This window comes from Mobula hypostoma, chromosome 6 (genome assembly GCF_963921235.1).
Source record: "Mobula hypostoma chromosome 6, sMobHyp1.1, whole genome shotgun sequence".
In the NCBI taxonomy this organism is placed as follows: domain Eukaryota; kingdom Metazoa; phylum Chordata; class Chondrichthyes; order Myliobatiformes; family Myliobatidae; genus Mobula; species Mobula hypostoma.
Genome location: NC_086102.1, coordinates 28265981 through 28285372, shown reverse-complemented (window position 1 = coordinate 28285372; position 19392 = coordinate 28265981). Strand labels below are relative to the sequence as shown.

The 19392-nt window shown below is 38.9% G+C and overlaps 1 protein-coding gene across 9 annotated transcripts in view; it reads right to left on the bottom strand.

Moving 5' to 3' along the window:
• synj1 (synaptojanin 1) overlaps nucleotides 1-19392 on the bottom strand; it is a 120140-nt gene that overhangs the window by 80479 nt on the left and 20269 nt on the right. For all 9 annotated transcript variants that reach the window (XM_063050469.1, XM_063050474.1, XM_063050475.1 and 6 more), the window contains exons 3-11: nucleotides 18271-18357; nucleotides 17725-17992; nucleotides 14744-14969; nucleotides 12268-12351; nucleotides 11228-11289; nucleotides 10977-11073; nucleotides 9629-9801; nucleotides 9457-9538; nucleotides 1346-1498 (exon numbers count right to left, since the gene is read on the bottom strand). In XM_063050469.1, the coding sequence (XP_062906539.1) occupies nucleotides 1346-1498; nucleotides 9457-9538; nucleotides 9629-9801; nucleotides 10977-11073; nucleotides 11228-11289; nucleotides 12268-12351; nucleotides 14744-14969; nucleotides 17725-17992; nucleotides 18271-18357 (1232 nt within the window). The remainder of the gene's footprint in view (nucleotides 1-1345; nucleotides 1499-9456; nucleotides 9539-9628; nucleotides 9802-10976; nucleotides 11074-11227; nucleotides 11290-12267; nucleotides 12352-14743; nucleotides 14970-17724; nucleotides 17993-18270; nucleotides 18358-19392) is intronic.

The window sequence follows — 19392 nt, the reverse complement described above, 5'->3', positions numbered from 1 at the left end:
TTAGATTGGGAGATCAAGAGTTCATCTGTAAAGCCTGGCTCAATAAACTAGATAATATGCTAAATAAGTGCATGAGAAACCAGGTGTAGCCCTAACTTTCTTTGAGAAGACTACTCAAACATTCCGGAAAACCAGAAATAATCTGCCAACTCATCAATTTTCTCATATAATCCTCATATTATTTGATTACTGCTCAAAATGTATATACAGTATAACATATAAATATATATGTGGTATTAACAGGCTTCTGGAATATAGAATTCCAAAAAGTTACAACCCTTGAGACCACCTACTCTACCCTCAAATTATACCCTTTAATCTCAGGATTCAATCTGGTGAATCCATGACACACTGTCTTTAAGGCAAGACCATCCTTTCTTTCATACAGAAGCCAAATCATCATCACTTATTAATGCAGTCTCACGTAAACCTTCCGCAAATACAATAACGAGCCAATGCTCTTGAACCCCATCTTTCACATTAAGATTCACCCTCCTAATTTCTGACTATGTAGTAATTGCTTGATTTGTAAATGTTCAATTTATGACTTTTTGCTAAAATGACATGGCTTGAGGTATTTTTTCCAATTTATATAATCATTTTTATTCCACTGAATAGCATATCACACTGTGCACAAAGGCTCTTAATACATTTCATTTGGCATTCCTGATTTATGGAATTTTGCTTAGCAAAACAGTTTTTCCAGAATGCATCCCTTTCATAAACTGAAGATCTTTTTATTTATATTCCTCCACCATAGTGAATTACTTCAGCTTTCTAAATTGTGCTCCCACTCTTTTACACGATTATGTGCACACACATGCATACACAATCTTGTTTACTCACTAACAGGGTACAATGCGATTCAAATGTCACAGAAAAGGAACAGTAAATATGAAAAAAACTACACATTCCAGATAGATGAACATCATGTTTAAATATGGATAAATGCTAGTCAAAGGAAATAAACTAAGAATTCTCTACAAAACCTTTCCCTCTACTGGTGAAACTTTACTCCGAGAAAAGGTCTGAACCAGCCTTTGATCAATTCTTCTAATATCCCGATCATAAACAATTTCCATTTTGCCTAATTACAATTCTGTTAAGTAGATAGAATACGTGTCTACGTTAAAAATGTGGTGAAGTAAAAGGTAAAATTGAAAAAAGTTAAAATACCAAATGTGTCTGATGTCAAGTTATATGTAAAGCAATTTTTACTTTAAACAGAGAAAACTGTAGTTTTTTGCAGAATAATTAGGAAAAAAATCTATTGTATAAATCAATGGTAACACAATTTCATTACTTTTAGATTTTCCAGTGCCAAGTACAATAATTTATACTATACCTTTGCTTTTCCTTCCAGTGCTCCAGTTCCAGCATAGATTTTACTTATTGAATCACCACACATTGACCACATGGAACGAAAGACTTCCTGAAATCTAGTGATCATCTGTTGCTTCTCAGCTAGCCCTAGAATTTCTAACTGCTTGTGAAGCATCTGTTGGGAAGAAGAATGTGGGCAGGCATAAACAGTCAAAATGCATTTTTAAAATCAATTTAAATTAAACATTTAACATGATTTATTATTGCAGACTATTTTAGTTTCCTAAGCAGCTATCCGAGATTGTACAGTCCTGTGCAAAAGTTTATAATATATAAACTTAAGCACTCTAGCTGTATATACAAGGGGTGATTGATAAATTCGTGGCCTAAGGTAGAACGAGTCAACTTTAGAAAACCCAGCACATTTATTTTTCAACACAGTCCCCTCCTACACACTTAGTCCAGCAGTCATGCAGCATATGGATCTTGGACCTCCAGGAAGTGCCCAGCAGGGATGATTGATAAGTTCGAGGCTTAAGGTAGAAGGAGATGAGTTATTAATTTCAAACTTTCTGCATAATCACTCAGAGTTCAACTGCACGTGCATGTAACGAGAGCCATATAACTCATCTCCTTCTACCTTAGGCCACGATCTTATCAACCACCCCTGCTGTGGGCACTTTCTGGAGGTCCAAGATCCGTATGCTCCACGACCACAGGACTAAGTATGTAGGAGGGGACTATGTTGAAAAATAAATGTGCTAGGTTTTCTAAAATTGACTCCTTCTACCTTAGGCCACGAACTTATCAATCACCCCTCGTACTTGCCTAAGACCTTTGCACAGTATTGTATTTGTCAATGTGGAGCGGAGAGCGACTTTGTAAATCTGGAGGAGCGAAAGATGTCGCAAATGGCGAAGGTAAAGCTCCATGGAAGGGGTGTGAAATAAGTGGCAGAGAAGGAGTACCGGGGTGGAGGGGGTGGTGGCGTGGTTGTAGACACACCCAGCCCTGAGTCACCAGGCAAGGTTATTTGATTCCAAACAATTGGTTTATTGATCATTACAGAATGTCTCTCTGGTGCTTCCTGCCCCCTCCCCTCTCCTTTCCCCTTTTTCCAACCATGATTCCCCTCTCCCTGCCCCCTTCTCACTCTCAGTCCACAACAGAGATCCATATCAGAATCTGGTTTATCACTCACATGACACGAAATTTGTTTTGTTTTGCGGCAGCAGTACAGTGCGATAGATAAAATTATTACAGTACTGTGCAAAAGTCTTTGGTACATATATACAGCTAGGGTGCCTAAGACTTTTGCACAGTGCTGTACAATGGTTGTCATTACAAATACAGTACAAGTATTTACTTCTTCCCTGCATTTCATGATCATAAAACATTATGCTTCATGTTCATAAAACTGTGCAGGATCTAAAAAATTATTAACTTTTATCATGAATACCGGAATTTTCATTGCAATTCCAGACTCACATCAGGTAATAGAACCATAGAACCATAGAAACTACAGCACAGAAACAGGCCCTTTGGCCCTTCTTGGCTGTGCCGAACCATTTTCTGCCTAGTCCCACTGAACTGCACACAGACCATATCCCTCCATACACCTCCCATCCATGTATCTGTCCAATTTATTCTTAAATGTTAAAAAAGAACCCGCATTTACCACCTCATCTGGCAGCTCATTCCATACTCCCACCACTCTCTGTGTGAAGAAGCCCCCCCTAATGTTCCATTTAAACTTTTCCCCCCTCACCCTTAACCCATGTCCTCTGGTTTTTTTCTCCCCTTGCCTCAGTGGAAAAAGCCTGCTTGCATTCACTCTATCTATACCCATCATAATTTTATATACCTCTATCAAATCTCCCCTCATTCTTCTACGCTCCAGGGAATAAAGTCCTAACCTATTCAACCTTTCTCTGTAACTGAGTTTCTCAAGTCCCGGCAACATCCTTGTAAACCTTCTCTGCACTCTTTCAACCTTATTTATATCCTTCCTGTAATTTAGTGACCAAAACTGAACACAATACTCCAGATTCGGCCTCACCAATGCCTTGTACAACCTCATCATAACATTCCAGCTCTTATACTCAATACTTTGATTAATAAAGGCCAATGTACCAAGAGCTCTCTTTACGACCCTATCTACCTGTGACGACACTTTTAGGGAATTTTGTATCTGTATTCCCAGATCCCTCTGTTCCACTGCACTCCTCAGTGCCTTACCATTAACCCTGTATGTTCTACGTTGGTTTGTCCTTCCAACGTGCAATACCTCACACTTGTCAGTATTAAACTCCATCTGCCATTTTTCAGCCCATTTTTCCAGATGGTCCAAGTCCCTCTGCAGGCTCTGAAAACCTTCCTCACTGTCTACTACACCTCCAATCTTCGTATCATCAGCAAACTTGCTGATCCAATTTACCACATTATCATCCAAATCATTGATATAGATGACAAATAACAATGGACCCAGCACTGATCCCTGTGGCACACCACTAGTCACAGGCCTCCACTCAGAGAAGCAATTCTCTACCACCACTCTCTGGCTTCTTCCATCGAGCCAATGTCTAATCCAATTTACCACCTCTCCATGTATACCTAGCGACTGAATTTTCCCAACTAACCTCCCATGCGGGACCTTGTCAAAGAACTTACAGAAGTCCATGTAGACAATATCCACTGCCTTCCCTTCATCCACTTTCCTGGTAACCTCCTCGAAAAACTCCAACAGATTGGTCAAACATGACCTACCACGCACAAAGCCATGTTGACTCTCCCTAATAAGCCCCTGTCTATCCAAATGCTTGTAGATTCTGTCTCTTAGTACTCCCTCCAATAACTTACCTACTACTGACGTTAAACTCACCGGCCTATAATTTCCCGGATTACTTTTCGATCCTTTTTTAAACAACGGAACAACATGAGCCACTCTCCAATCCTCCGGCACTTCACCCGTAGACAGCGACATTTTAAATATTTCTGCCAGGGCCCCCGCAATTTCAACACTAGTCTCCTTCAAGGTTCGAGGGAACACTCTGTCAGGTCCCGGGGATTTATCCACTTTAATTTTCCTCAAGACAGCAAGCACCTCCTCCTTTTCAATCTGTACAGTTTCCATGGTCTCACTACTTGATTCCCTCAATTCCATAGATTTCATGCCAGCTTCCTTAGTAAATATAGACGCAAAAAACCTATTTAAGATCTCCCCCATTTCCTTTGGTTCCGCACAAAGCCGACCACTCCGATCTGCAAGAGGACCAATTTTATCCCTTACAATCCTTTTGCTCTTAATATACTTGTAAAAGCTCTTTGGATTATCCTTCACTTTGACTGCCAAGGCAACCTCATGTCTCCTTTTTGCCCTCCTGATTTCTTTCTTATTTTCTTGCACTTCTTATACTCCTCAAAAACCTGATTTACCCCCTGTTCCCTCTACATTTCATACAACTCCCTCTTCTTCTTTATCAGAGTTGCAATATCCCTTGAGAACCAAGGTTCCTTATTCCTATTCAATTTGACTTTATTCCTGACAGGAACTTACAAACTCCGCACTCTCAAAATTTTCCCTTTGAAGGCTTCCCACCTACCAATCACATCTTTGCCAGAGAACAACCTGTCCCAATCCACGCTTTTTAGATCCTTTCTCATTTCTTCAAATTTGGCCTTCTTCCAGTTCAGAACCTCAACCCTAGGACCAGATCTATCCTTGTCCATGATCAAATTGAAACTAATGGTGTTATGATCACTGGAACCAAAGTGCTCCCCTACACAGACTTCTGTCACTTGCCCTAATTCGTTTCCTAACAGGAGATACAATATTGCATCCCCTCTAGTTGGTCCCTCTATATACTGATTTAGAAAACTTTCCTAAACACATTTTACAAACTCTAAACCATCTAGACCCTTAACAGTATGGGAGTCCCAATCAATGTATGGAAAATTAAAATCCCCTACCACCACAACTTTATGTTTCTTGCAGTTGCCTGCTATCTCTCTGCAGATTTGCTCTTCCAAGTCTCGTTGACTATTGGGTGGTCTGTAATACAATCCCACTAATGTGGCCATACCTTTCCTGTTTCTCAGCTCCACCCATAAGGACCCAGTAGACAAGCCCTCTAATCTGTCCTGACTGAGCACTGCTGTAATATTTTCCCTAACAAGCAATGCTACTCCCCCACCTTTCATTCCTCTGCCTCAATCACATCTGAAACATCTGAACCCCAGAATATTAAGCTGCCAGTCCTGCCCCTCCTGTAGCCAAGTTTCACTAATTGCTACAACATCATAATTCCACGTGTCAATCCATGCCCTCAACTCATCCGCCTTCCCCGCAATACTCCTAGCATTGAAATATATACACCTCAGAAGATTTTTACCACCACTCACAACCTTTCTATCAGCGGATTTGCTTAAACTTTCAATATCATTTATTTTCACCCCAGCCACACTGTCAGCTCTGGCACTCTTGGTTCCCATCCCCCTGCAAATCCAGTTTAAAGCCTCCCCAATAGCACTAACAAACCTCCCTGAAAGGATATTGGTCCCCCTGTGGTTCAAGTGTAACCCGTCTCTCTTGTACAGGTCCCACCTGCCCCAGAAGAGGTCCCAATGATCCTGAAATCTGAAACCCTGCCCCCTACACCAGTTCTTCAGCCACTTGTTCCTCTTCCAGAGCATCCTATTCCTACCCTCACTGGCACCTAGCACAGGTAGCAATCCTGAGATTACCACCCTTGATTTGGGTCATGCAAATATCAAATAATAAAATCTGTAGCAGTTTAGATTCTGTGCTATTGGTTATAGACTCAACCACAAAATACTGGATTTTGCCAAATAATTACATAATTTATTTATTCACAAGGCCTAAATTTATTATCCACCACAAACTGGGACTCTGAACTGAGTGGTTTACTAGCCCATTTCAGAGAACATTTAAGAAATAACCACAATGATTTCAGGTACAGTAAACACAAAATAATCTGCAGATGCTGGGGTCAAAGCAACACTCACAACATGCTCCTTGGTATGAACATAGAATTCTCCAACTTCCGGTAATTCCCTCCCCCTCCCTTCCCCTATCCCTATGTCACTTTGCCCCCCCCCCAGCTACCTACCACCTCCCTCTCGGTTCCGCCTCCTTCTACTACCCATTGTGTTTTCCCCTATTCTTTCTTCACCTTTCCTGCCTATCACCTCCCTGCCTCCCTTCCCCCACCCCTTTATCTTTCCCCTTACTGGTTTTAACATAGAAACATAGAATAGTACAGCACAGTACAGGCCCTTCGACCCACAATATTGTGCCGACCCTCAAACCCTGCCTCCCATATAAGCCCCCACCTTAAATTCCTCCATATACCTGTCTAGTAGTCTCTAAACTTCACTAGTGTATCTGCCTCCACCACTGACTCAGGCAGCGCATTCCACGCACCAACCACTCTCTGAGTAAAAAACCTTCCTCTAATATCCCCCTTGAACTTCCCACCCCTTACCTTAAAGGCATGTCCTCTTGTATTGAGCAGTGGTGCCCTGGGGAAGAGGCGCTGGCTATCCACTCTATCTATTCCTCTTATTATCTTGTACATCTCTATCATGTCTCCTCTCATCCTCCTTTTCTCCAAAGAGTAAAGCCCTAGCTCCCTTAATCTCTGATCATAATGTATACTATCTAAACTAGGCAGCATCCTGGTAAATCTCCTCTGTACCCTTTCCAATGCGTCCACATCCTTCCTATAGTAAGGTGACCAGAACTGGACACAGTACTCCAAGTGTGGCCTAACCAGAGTTTTATAGAGCTGCATCATTACATCGCGACTCTTAAACTCTATCCCTCGACTTATGAAAGCTAACACCCCATAAGCTTTCTTAACTATCCTATCCACCTGTGAGGCAACTTTCAGGGATCTGTGGACATGTACCCCGAGATCCCTCTGCTCCTCCACACTACCAAGTATCCTGCCATTTACTTTGTACTCTGCCTTGGAGTTTGTCCTTCCAAAGTGTACCACCTCACACTTCTCCAGGTTGAACTCCATCTGCCACTTCTCAGCCCACTTCTGCATTCTATCAATGTCTCTCTGCAATCTTTGACAATCCCCTACACTATCTACAACACCATCAAGCTTTGTGTCATCTGCAAACTTGCCAACCCACCCCTCTACCTCTACATCCAGGTCGTTAATAAAAATCACGAAAAGTAGAGGTCCCAGAACAGATCCTTGTGGGACACCACGAGTCACAATCCTCCAATCTGAATGTACTCCCTCCACCACCACCCTCTGCCTTCTACAGGCAAGCCAATTCTAAATCCACCTGGCCAAACTTCCCTGGATCCCATGCCTTCTAACTTTCTGAATAAGCCTACCATGTGGAACCTTGTCAAATGCCTTACTAAAATCCATATAGATCACATCCACTGCACTACCCTCATCTATGCCTGGTCACCTCCTCAAAGAACTCTATCAGGCTTGTTAGACACGATCTGCCCTTCACAAAGCCATGCTGACTGTCCCTGATCAGACCATGATTCTCTAAATGCCCATAGATCCTATCTCTAAGAATCTTTTCCAACAGCTTTCCCACCACAGACGTAAGGCTCGCTGGTCTATAATTACCCGGACTATCCCTACTACCTTTTTGGAACAAGGGGACAACATTCGCCTCCCTCCAATCCTCCGGTACCATTCCCGTGGACAACGAGGACATAAAGATCCTAGACAGAGGCTTAGCAATCTCTTCTCTTGCCTCATGGAGCAGTGTGGGGAACATTCCATCAGGCCCCGGGGACTTATCTGTCCTAATGTATTTTAACAACTCCAACACCTCTTCTCCCTTAATATCAACATGCTCCAGAACATCAACCTCACTCATATTGTCCTCACCATCATCAAGTTCCCTCTCATTGGTGAATACCGAAGAGAAGTATTCATTGAGGACCTCGCTCACTTCCACAGCCTCCAGGCACATCTTCCCACCTTTATCTCTAATCGGTCCTACCTTCACTCCTGTCATCCTTTTTTTCTTCATATAATTGAAGAATGCCTTGGGGTTTTCCTTTACCCTACTCGCCAAGGCCTTCTCATGCCCCCTTCTTGCTCTTCTCAGCCCTTTCTTAAGCTCCTTTATTGCTTCCCTATATTTCTCAATAGAGCCATCTGATCCTTGCTTCCTAAACCTCATGTATGCTGCCTCCTTCCACCTGACTAGATTTTCCACCTCACTTGTCACCCATGGTTCCTTCACCCTACCATTCTTTATCTTCCTCACCGGGACAAATTTATCCCTAACATCCTGCAAGAGATCTCTAAACATCGACCACATGTCCACAGTACATCTCTCTGCAAAAACATCATCCCAATTCACACCCGCAAGTTCTAGCCTTATAGCCTCATAATTTGCCTTTCCCCAATTAAAAATTTTCCTGTCCTCTCTGATTCTATCCTTTTCCATGATAATGCTGAAGGGCAGGGAGCGGTGGTCACTGTCCCCCAGATGCTCACCACTGAGAGATCTGTGACCTGACCCGGTTCATTACCTAGTACTAGATCTAGTATGGCATTCCCCCTGGTCGGCCTGTCCACATACTGTGACAGGAATCCGTCCTGGACACACTTAACCATCTCTGCCCCATCTAAACCCTTGGAACTAATCAAGTGCCAATCAATATTAGGGAAGTTAAAGTCACCCATGATAACAACCCTGTTATTTTTGCACCTTTCCAAAATCTGCCTCCCAATCTGCTCCACTGTATCTCTGCTGTTACCAGGGGGCCTATAGAATACCCCCAATAGAGTTTCACCTGGAACCTACCAGCCTTCTCCTTCCCACCCTCCCCCCACCTTCTTTATAGGGCCTCTGCCCCTTCCCCCTACAGTCCTGACGAAGGGTTCCGGCCCGAAACGTCGACCGATCTTTTCCACGGATGCTGCCTGACCTGCTGAGTTCCTCCATGTGAGGTACAGAATACTCTACAAATTCTCCACCTAGCAGTTAACTGTTTCTGCTGCAATAGCATCCTGGGTCTGAAGTGAAGCATTTAGTGACAGAAACTAAGAAAACTTGTAGTTATACTTATTTAATGGAATATATTAGAAGAATAAGCAACCACAACTTGAAACATACCTCCAATCCAAAGAAAGCTTGCACACTGTTTGTTCTGTCTAGGCAATCAAGACAATTGGTTCTGATAGCACCAGTCTGGCACCTGTGGGAAAACATCTTATGCTCAAATTAAATTGGTTTAATATCCCTTTCAGAAATACTAACTCAAACTTCAATGGTAAAATGAGCTCACCTCTGAACACCACGGGAATCACAATAAAAAAAGTCACATTCTTCCAGAAATGTCTCTAGTTTGTGTTTCAGCACAGTTATAAGTCTGTCTGTCTTTCCACCCTTTACCTGCTGGTGGTAGTCAAAATTCACCATTGGAACATCTGCAGCATGTTCCGATGCCTTCAAATGACTCTAGCAAAAAAATAAATTAAAGTTTGTAGAATGGTGCACACTTTTTATTTAACATCAGAAGAGAAGAAAACCAAAACATAGGAAGGTGTTTAATACTAACCGAGGTCATCCAAAAGCAGAAGATATTTCTTCATCTCCAGCCCTTTATCTTTCCACCCACCTGGCTTCATCCATCACCTTCCTGCTAGTCCTCCTTCCCCTCCCCGCACTTCTTTATTCTGGCATCTTCCACCTTCCTTTCCAGTCCTGAAGAAGGATCCCAGCCCAAGACGTCAACTGTTTATTCATTTCCATAGATGCTGCCTGACCTGCTGAGTTCCTCTAGCCTTTTGTGTGGGTTGCTATCAAAGATAAATCCTTTTCATTTCCTGTCCTCTCAAAACAAATTATTTTCCTAGACGCACAATGCATTTCAGCTAATTAGTTCAAATCTCCTATTAATCTATACATTAATCACCAGGTTAACACAATAAGTAGCCCAACTGCATTCTCACTTAATGTCCAAATAGATTGACATTATGTGAATAGTAAAAAAAACCTCCTGCAAAAGTTGCGAAATAAGCCATATAGATTTGTCTGGAGCTGAACCTCAAAATAGACAACCGTACCCAAACAGAGTAATTGCATTTCATCTGTACTAACATCCATGGAAAATCACAAAGTGTGTGAAAGGGACCACTCATTTGTTTTTGCTGCTTCTTCATTCCTGTCTGAGCTGAATATATATCACAAGGTGTTCGGACACAGGCAGGTTTTTCACAAAGACACAAAGATTTTTTTCCTGACTTTTGTTTATATTACAGAGATTTGGTAACTCAACAGAAGCCAATCAAAGATCTCCTACTAATCAAAATAGATCAAGTATTCCTTGCCAATCAAATGACACAATGGAACCGTAAACACTGTTTATAATTTATTGCAAGAAACTTTGGGAAACCAGAAAGATTTCAGGAGAGAATTAAATAAATGTGTTCAACAGGCTTGAGAGCAGGTCAAATTTTTCCTTGAAATACACATATTTAAGGTCACCATTTAAAATGAAGGTATTTAAGGAAGCAGCATAAATGTTTTCAAATTTCATTTGAAGATTTTGAACTGAGATACCAAAGAACATTTAATTTCCTGAAAATTGGAGCATTGAGAAACTTATTTTTACATCAAGTTTAGTCACTTACCTGGAATGCTTTACTAAGCATGTGCTCTCCTTCTTTCATTCCTAGTAAATTGATTATAGTTTGCTTCCCATATAGCTTTTTCAGTGTTCTAAAATGTCTGCAAAAATTTAGTAGGTATATTTTGGGAAATGGAGATCTGAAAGACTAATAATCAATACACATTCTAAAGCAAGCAATTGTTTTTGAAAAACATTAATTGTTACTATTGCTCAACTGATAGTAGTAATTACTGCTAAATGCAACTGCAATACCTGTCAAAAGCTGGTGCATTGGCTTCAAACCCCCTGGACATCCGAACACGATGGGACCCAACCTAAAGCACACAGCATGAATGATAGTTAATAAATATTCAATGGAAATTGCTGAAAGAAAGTTGATTAGCAAAAAAAATGTGCGAATTAAATAAATGTTAAGTTGAATACATTTTTATCTAAGTAAAAGAAAAATGACAGTAAAAATAGTTACGTCTTTTGAAATCTGGCTATCGAATAACCAACGTATTTTTGGTACACCACTACTTTAATTTCAATCTTGATATTTTTTAACAGGCCATTATTGGGTTTAAATTCTAGTGATCACTGCAGTAATTAAGCGATGCTAGCAGTAAACACGGGTCACTTCAAAGCAAATCACATTTAGCAACATTCAATGTTAATATTACAACTATTTACCAAAACACGATGGTTTTAAATATTCACTTCTACAAACAATGATGTACACATCTATGGCAATGGATGATCTCTGCCGGAGCAGTAGCGAGGATATTATGATCAGATAATGTCCATGGGTTAGAGATGGGAGAAAGGGAAACCTCGCAAAATACACATTCATCATTGAGATTAAGCTATAATGTTTACTAAAGTCAGGCATGTTGTCAGCATTCAAAGATAAAGCTCATCCAAGAGACACTGACAAAGGGTCCAGAAAAACAAAGAGAAACAAGAAGAAATAAACTAAAACAATAATCAACATTTTTCTCTAAAAATGTAGAAAGAACGGCAAGATACTAAGTCATACTAGTGAAACCCATTACTTGGAATTAATTACATCCATCTTTTCTACAGTAGTAGAATGTCTATTAGTAAACACATCCTTTGACATAATAATGGCCTCTTACTGTAACATTAAATTTAAATCAGGTAGTATCAAAAACCATTAGATGGGAATGAAAGCAAATATGTTGATACAAGTCATAACCCAGTACTGGCAGAAAACCAAAATGTCCTCTGAATTCATAGCAGAAAAATGTAGACTACAAATGTGAATTATAATGAAATTTTAAAAGGCCAACCTGAAGGCCCGGTTGCTCCCAGAACAAAGGAATGGAACCACGGATTTGAATAAAAGAAGACACACAATCATCCAAGAATATCACCTTCGGAAAATAAAAGTAAAGCATTACTGATTGGAGTTAAGCTAAAAACACCAATGATGACTTTTTCATCATTTGTACAGAGCCTCTTAAAATAAACATTTCATGACAAATAAAAAAAGGCACAGATAAATGTATATATAATTAACAGAAAATGCTGGAAGTTCTCAATTAAGCCACATACACATAACATATGCAGAAAAGTTTGCTTCAATTGGTGACCTTTCAGTTTTAATGAAGGATCACTGACATTGAATATTTTGTTCCTTTCAGATGTTAGCTGAGCTATTGTGTATTCCCGGGATTTTTAAAAGAAATCTCCAACATGTTCATTACATCACTAGATGAAAATATTCAATTTATGGTTAAATCTGATATTGCCTTCCCTGTTATATGCTTATTATTACTTGTATTACAGAACCAGGAACAGTGGAAAAAAGGGAGATGAGGGAAATGGAATACAGATCATATTAGCTGGGGGGGGGGGGGAGGTGTGCAGATTCTTATAAACCCACCCTGACAATTTCAGAAACTACATCCCTGTAACCAAATCCTCCAGGATTGGGAAATAAAGAGGCACTGAAGAAGGTGCAAAAAAAAAATTCTTAAGCATGACTCTAGAACAGAGCTTTAAGGAAAGGATGAACAGGTTGTTATTCACTTTAGAATAAAGTGAATGCAACGATTGTCTCAACAGAAGCCTTTAAAATTGTGAAGCAATTTGATCATGTGGATAAGAAACAAAATTTCCATTTTTGAAAGAAATTTAGTGTTGTGGCCATAAATCAATAAGACGTTCCTTGTCCAACAAAGAATCAGAGAAATGTATTTATTCAAGGAATGCTTAATTGATAGATTTGACCTTAAGGCAATCTACAAACCCAGATGAGTAATTAGGAGATTCAGTAAAATAGTACTGAGCTAATCAAAATTACAGGAGTTTCTGCAGGTGTTGCAAATCCAGAGTAACGCACACAAAATGCTGGGGGAACTCAGCAAGTCAGGACCTGCTGAATTCCTCCAGCGTTTTGTATGTGTTGCACTGAACTAATTAACTCTGATTTCCTTCTATGCCCCTTGATTCTCTCAACATACAAAATCTATCAGTGTAGTTATATACTATTCAATAGGCTCAGCAAAATGGCAAAGTCCAAAGGATTACAGCTTACTCAAATGAAGGAATTTTACTTCTTCTCCATGCCATCTCATTGTCTATGATATTCTATACTAGCCCCAAGTTCACTGAAGAATTTTATACATTTTAATATACAGTAAAGCTTCAGAATGCGCAGGACATTGATGGATGTTCATCCTAATCACACAACAACATTTTAATTCACTTTGATTTTTAGAAATGACTTTGCAGGACAACAATTTTTCCAGTGAATCCACTGAGTTAAAGGAAGCAAAGAAATCAGCTTCTTAAAGGGAATTGTGATACATCATCCAGAGAGCCAAACATTGAACCATTCAGATTTCTGAATAATAGGACAGATATATTATATTGAATGTAAACCTATTTTATTTACTCTCTCCTCATAGAAGGACCTTCTCACTCCCTAAATCAGTCTGGTAGTGGATTAGGTGAAGAAGGGCAGATGGAGTCTTGTGTGGAGAATCAACACTAGCGTAGGCAGGTTGCAGGTTGCACTGAGTAACCTTTTTCTGCTAATGCTAATACGTTTAAAATGCTAATATATTTTTAGCAAAGTAATCCAGAGCAGAACATTACATGAGGAAAAGAAATCCCCACTCCCTGCAGTTTAGTTTAAGATCATGAGCGGCAAGGATTTGCTTAAAGAGTTTGTACATCTTGGAGGTGTAGCATGGGTTTCCCAGTAACTGCGTGGGTTTCCTTTGGGTACTCCAGTTCCCTCCCACAGTCCAAAGGCATACTGGTTGGTAGGTTAATTGGTCATTATAAATTGTCCCGTGATTAGGCTAGGGTTAAATTGGGGAATTGCTGGGCATCGCGTATCGAAGGGCCAGAACGGCCTACTCTGTGCTGTATGTCAATAAATAAATAAAAGTTTATCATATTTGTAATGTTATGGGGAGGGGAGGAGGGAAGTTCTAATGACCAGCTCAACATCTTCAAATTATTAATTTGAGATCTCACCACAAATTTAATCTGGGTGAATGGTTGTGATATATTCTAAAACAGTACAGCTCTGAAAACACGGAGCAAGATCTGATCACCTTTAGTCACAACTGTTATATAGTTTACAATCATGTTCATAAATCAGATTATTTTTATACATTTGTATCTTTATAGTTTTACAAATTCTTTATTTTTCCTGTGAAAATGATGGGTTATTTTGTCTGCCACGAAATAGCACGCTACACCTCAAACAAGGACCATCAAAAGAAAGGAACACCTCAATAAGTATTGTACCTGTTCTGTTTCAACAAAGTTAGCTACTTGTCCGTCATCATTAGTTCCCCGCACGTTAAATCTTGTTCCAGCTCTTTCACAGCTGAGACGTGAAATTAAACAAGCTTTCGCTTGTTTGTGAGCAGCATAGATGGTCCTAATTTCCACTCCTCCACACATAAGTCTCAATACCCATTCATCACAATTCACATCATAATGCTTCAAGTGCAAGTGCAATGCCTGGTTCCTAAAGGATATAAAAGACGAATTTATGAAGATAATTTTTTTTGATTAGGTGTGATAATTCTAGAGCAAAATATTAGAAAAGCATTTAATTCTAAAAATGCATCTTAGAACTAATGGGATAAAGAGTATAGTGCAACACATATCTTTCCATGGGTTTCTTGCTACTTAAAATTTACATCATTCTAACTTTGCCTGGAAATCATACTGTGAAAATCATAGGTTTTAAACACAAAGGATAAATTAGCAAATGCAAATATATCTTGCATTTTTATATAATAAAATACATTTAAGTTTTACAGTTATTTGAAAGGACATGGACCAGGTATTATAGATCAGTGGCTTTCAAACAGAGTTCTACAGATTACTTTCAAAGGGTCCAGGAAAGCTGACTTTGCAAGAAACTAGGCTAAATCAGCAACTTAAATGTTATCATAGTTTGGATTAAGATAAATGGCATGACACCCAATTAAAAATAAATACATTACGGTTTGAAATATTTCTTTTAAATCTTTTTATTGAATAAGTATACAAAAAGGTAAGCCATATAGGCACTAATACACTGTTAGAATATAATAAAATTACAGAAGATATTAATACAAAAAAAACTACAATTGAATTTAAACATGACATACCAAGGTAACATAATAGTATACTAATTTTTATATATATATCAATAGAGAAAAGGAAAAAAAAAACCCCAAAAAAAAACCCACCGTGCAACTAACTAAAAGCAAAGCAAAGCAATGGGCTAACTTGAAACCAAACAGAGTTAAAAAACTTAAAATCGCATCCTCAATCCCGACCTCCATTAAAAACAGTAAAAAAAAACAAGAAGGGTATATATTACATTAAATGAAAATATTGAATAAAAGATCTCCAGGTCTGTTCAAATTTAAATGAGGAGTCATAAAGATTGCTTCTAATTTTCTCCAAATTCAAGCATAATATCGTCTGAGAAAACCAAAAAAAGGTAGTTGGAGCATTAAGCTCTTTCCAATGTTGTAAGATACATCTTTACGCCATTAAAGTAAGAAATGCAATCATTCTACGGGCTGAAGGGGAAAGATTACTGGAAATTTTAGGTAGTCCAAAGATAGCAGTAATAGGGTGAGGAGAGATATCTATATTCAATACCTTGGAGATAATATTAAAAATGTCTCTCCAAAAAGTTTCCAGAGTAGGGCAAAACCAAAACATATGAGTTAAAGAGGCTATCTGCCCAGGACATCTATCACAAAATGGATTAATATGAGAATAAAAGCGCGCAAACTTATCTTTGGACATATGTGCTCCATGAACAACTTTAAATTGAATTAGGGAATGTTTAGCACAGATAGAGGAAGTATTGACTAATTGTAAAATCTGCCCCCAGTCATCCACGGAAATGATAAACCCCAATTCCTGTTCCCAATCTACCCTAATCTTATCAAATGGAGCTTTCCTAAGTTTCATAATAATATTATAAATCATAGCCGATGCACCTTTCTGACATGGATTAAGGTTAATTATAGTATCTAAAATGTATGTAGGAGGAAGCATTGGAAAGGAAGGAAGTATAGTACTTAGGAAATTTCTAACTTGTAGATACCTAAAAAAATGTATTCTTGATAAGTTATATTTATTAGATAATTGTTCAAAAGACATAAGGGAACCATCTAAAAACAAATCCAAAAACCGTGAAATACCCTTAGTCTTCCAAATTTGAAAAGCACGATCCGTAAAAGAGGGAGGAAAAAATATGTTACCTAAAATAGGAATCGCTAACCCAAATTGATTAAGATCAAAAAATTTTCTGAATTAAAACCAAATACGTAAGGTATATTTAACTATCGGGTTAGACATCTGTTTAAGGCGTTTCAAATCAAAAGGAAGAGAGGAACCTAAAATAGAGCCAAGTGTAAAACCCTGAACAGATTGTAATTCCAATGCTACCCATTTAGGAATGGATAGTATATCCTGGTCAAGTAACCAGAATTTCATATGTCGAATATTAATTGCCCAATAATAAAATCTAAAGTTAGGTAATGCTAAGGTTTGAAATATTTCAATGTACTGTTTTGTTTAACCTATCTCAACATTTTTCCAAGCAAATATTTGTACCAAAGGTAGAAAGTATAGTTGAAGTCAAGCTCTGTCTTTTAGATTTGTGATAAAAGAGGGTGCAGGACAATGGATGGGAGCTGGGATAAGACAACTTCTACTCTGCTATAATATTTTTTTTTCCTTTGCAGTCCACTATCTTCATAAATTGACTGTATCAGTGGATAAGAAAATAAATTCTCAGAGTATTTTCAAGTCCTGGGACTAACGGGTTTAGAAGACAGAGAATCGGGAAGGATGGAGTCTTGTTTCACTAAAGACAAACCAGGTCCGATAATTGTGGTTGAAAATGCAGTAAATGGAAGACATTGATGGTGATTTTTGGTGGAGGACAAGGAGGAATACATTTCAAACCCATTAAATTGTACACAAATGATAAAACAAATGATGGTTTTGGCAAAGCAAGGAATGAATCTCCAGACTTGTACCTGACCTTTGTTCCCAGTTAACAAGAATTTGGAAGTAATCATTAACTTATTCTACTGTTCCTTTCTCAGCTGCCACTAACAGCCATGCTTTATTTCACTACTATGCAGTTGGGTGGTAAAGCCTGTGCTTGGCATGTTTGAAGCTCTGGGTTCCATTACCTCCAACGCAATCTTTATTATGATGTTATGCTGCTTTAGTTTTATAGAACAACACAACAGCCAACTCACCAAAAGAAACGATTATCCGTTGTATGTTCTTGCATTCTACGATGAGCATTCAAGCTCAAGTCCAGACTAACACCACTGGAGGACCAAGCAAAGTAGAAGCTTCCAGAATTCAACACTTTTCGTACTTCAGAGATGCGTTCCTCATCCAAAGGCTCGTTTCGAAGAGAAATGAACTCAGTAGAAGTGACTCTGAAGACTTCAGAGTCTTGTATCTTTCCCACTGACATACAGCCAGTTACCAGCACAAGGTAATGCAACATATTGTCATCTACGAAAAAGAGACGCATGACTGTAAACAAGAAAATAGCTGCATCTGAAAACTTCATTGGCCGTACACAACTCAAGTCAAGCCAGTTGGAATTTTTTCAAATTAAATCATCAAACATTCCAGATGATAGATAAAAGCAGAACAGCTTACCTAAGACTCAATAACATTTGTTAAAGACTAAGTGTCATTGCAGCAATATTGAAACTACCTATAACTAAATTTCTATTCACAATCACAGTTACTTACTAAGATTCAACCAAGTCATTTAGGCTACTTACCTAGATTCAACCTCAAAACACCCAAAAGGCCATAAGCATCAAGGAGCTTGGCATACATGCTTTTGATAGACTCCTTCTCAGCTGATGCTGTAGGAAGCAAAACAAAGTTCTAAGTCAGAGAGCAAGAAACTGCCAACGTAGTTTTCAGATCATTGTCATTAAAAATAAAAATAATCTTTGCCCATATTGGTTCCTAAGCAATTAACATTAGAGACAAAATGATCAAAAAAACTAATTAAAATAAATGATACTACAAGGATTAGAAAGGCAAGAAGTTCAAGAGGAAACAAATAGGAGTGTGGCAGAAAAGCCACATCAGAAGTGTGCAAAGTTCTAAGTAAAATTTTTATCAAAGTACATACATGCACCATATACAACCCTGATATTCATTTTCTTGTGGGAATTCATAGTAAATACTAAGAAACATAATAGAATCAATGAAAAAGCACACACAGAAACCAATAAACAACCAATGTGCAAAAGACAACAAACTGTGCAAAGACAAAAAGAAAATTAATAAATAATCAATAAGTATCGAAAACAAGAGTTGTAGAGTCAATAAAAGTGAATCCACAGGTTGTGGAACCAGTTCAGTGTTGGGGTGAGAGCGTGATAGTTGAGGGGTAATAACTGTTCCTGAACCTAGTGGTAGTATGGAACTTAAGGTTCCTGTACCCCCTTCCCGGTACAGCAGCAATTAGAGAGCATGTCCTGACAGTAGGGGTCCTCAATGATATTGCTGCTTTCCTGTGACAGCATTCCTTGTAAATGTGTTCAGTAGTGGGGAGGGCTTTACCTGTGATGGACTGGGATGTATCCAGTACTTTTTGTAGATTTTTCCCCGTTCAAGGGCATTAGTGTCTCTACACCAGGCTGTGATGCAACTAGTAAGCATACTTGCCACCACACATCTATAGAAGTTTGTCAAAGTTTTAGATGACATGCCAAATCTGCATAGACTCCTAAAAAAGTAGAGGTGCTGCCATACCTTCTTTGTAATGGGAGTTACACGCTGGACCCAGGACAGATGCTCTGAAATATGATACACTAAAAATGGGTAAAACAAAATGGAATTGAGTGCTCCCTGACACAAGAAATTCAATTTAGAACATTTTGGTGCTT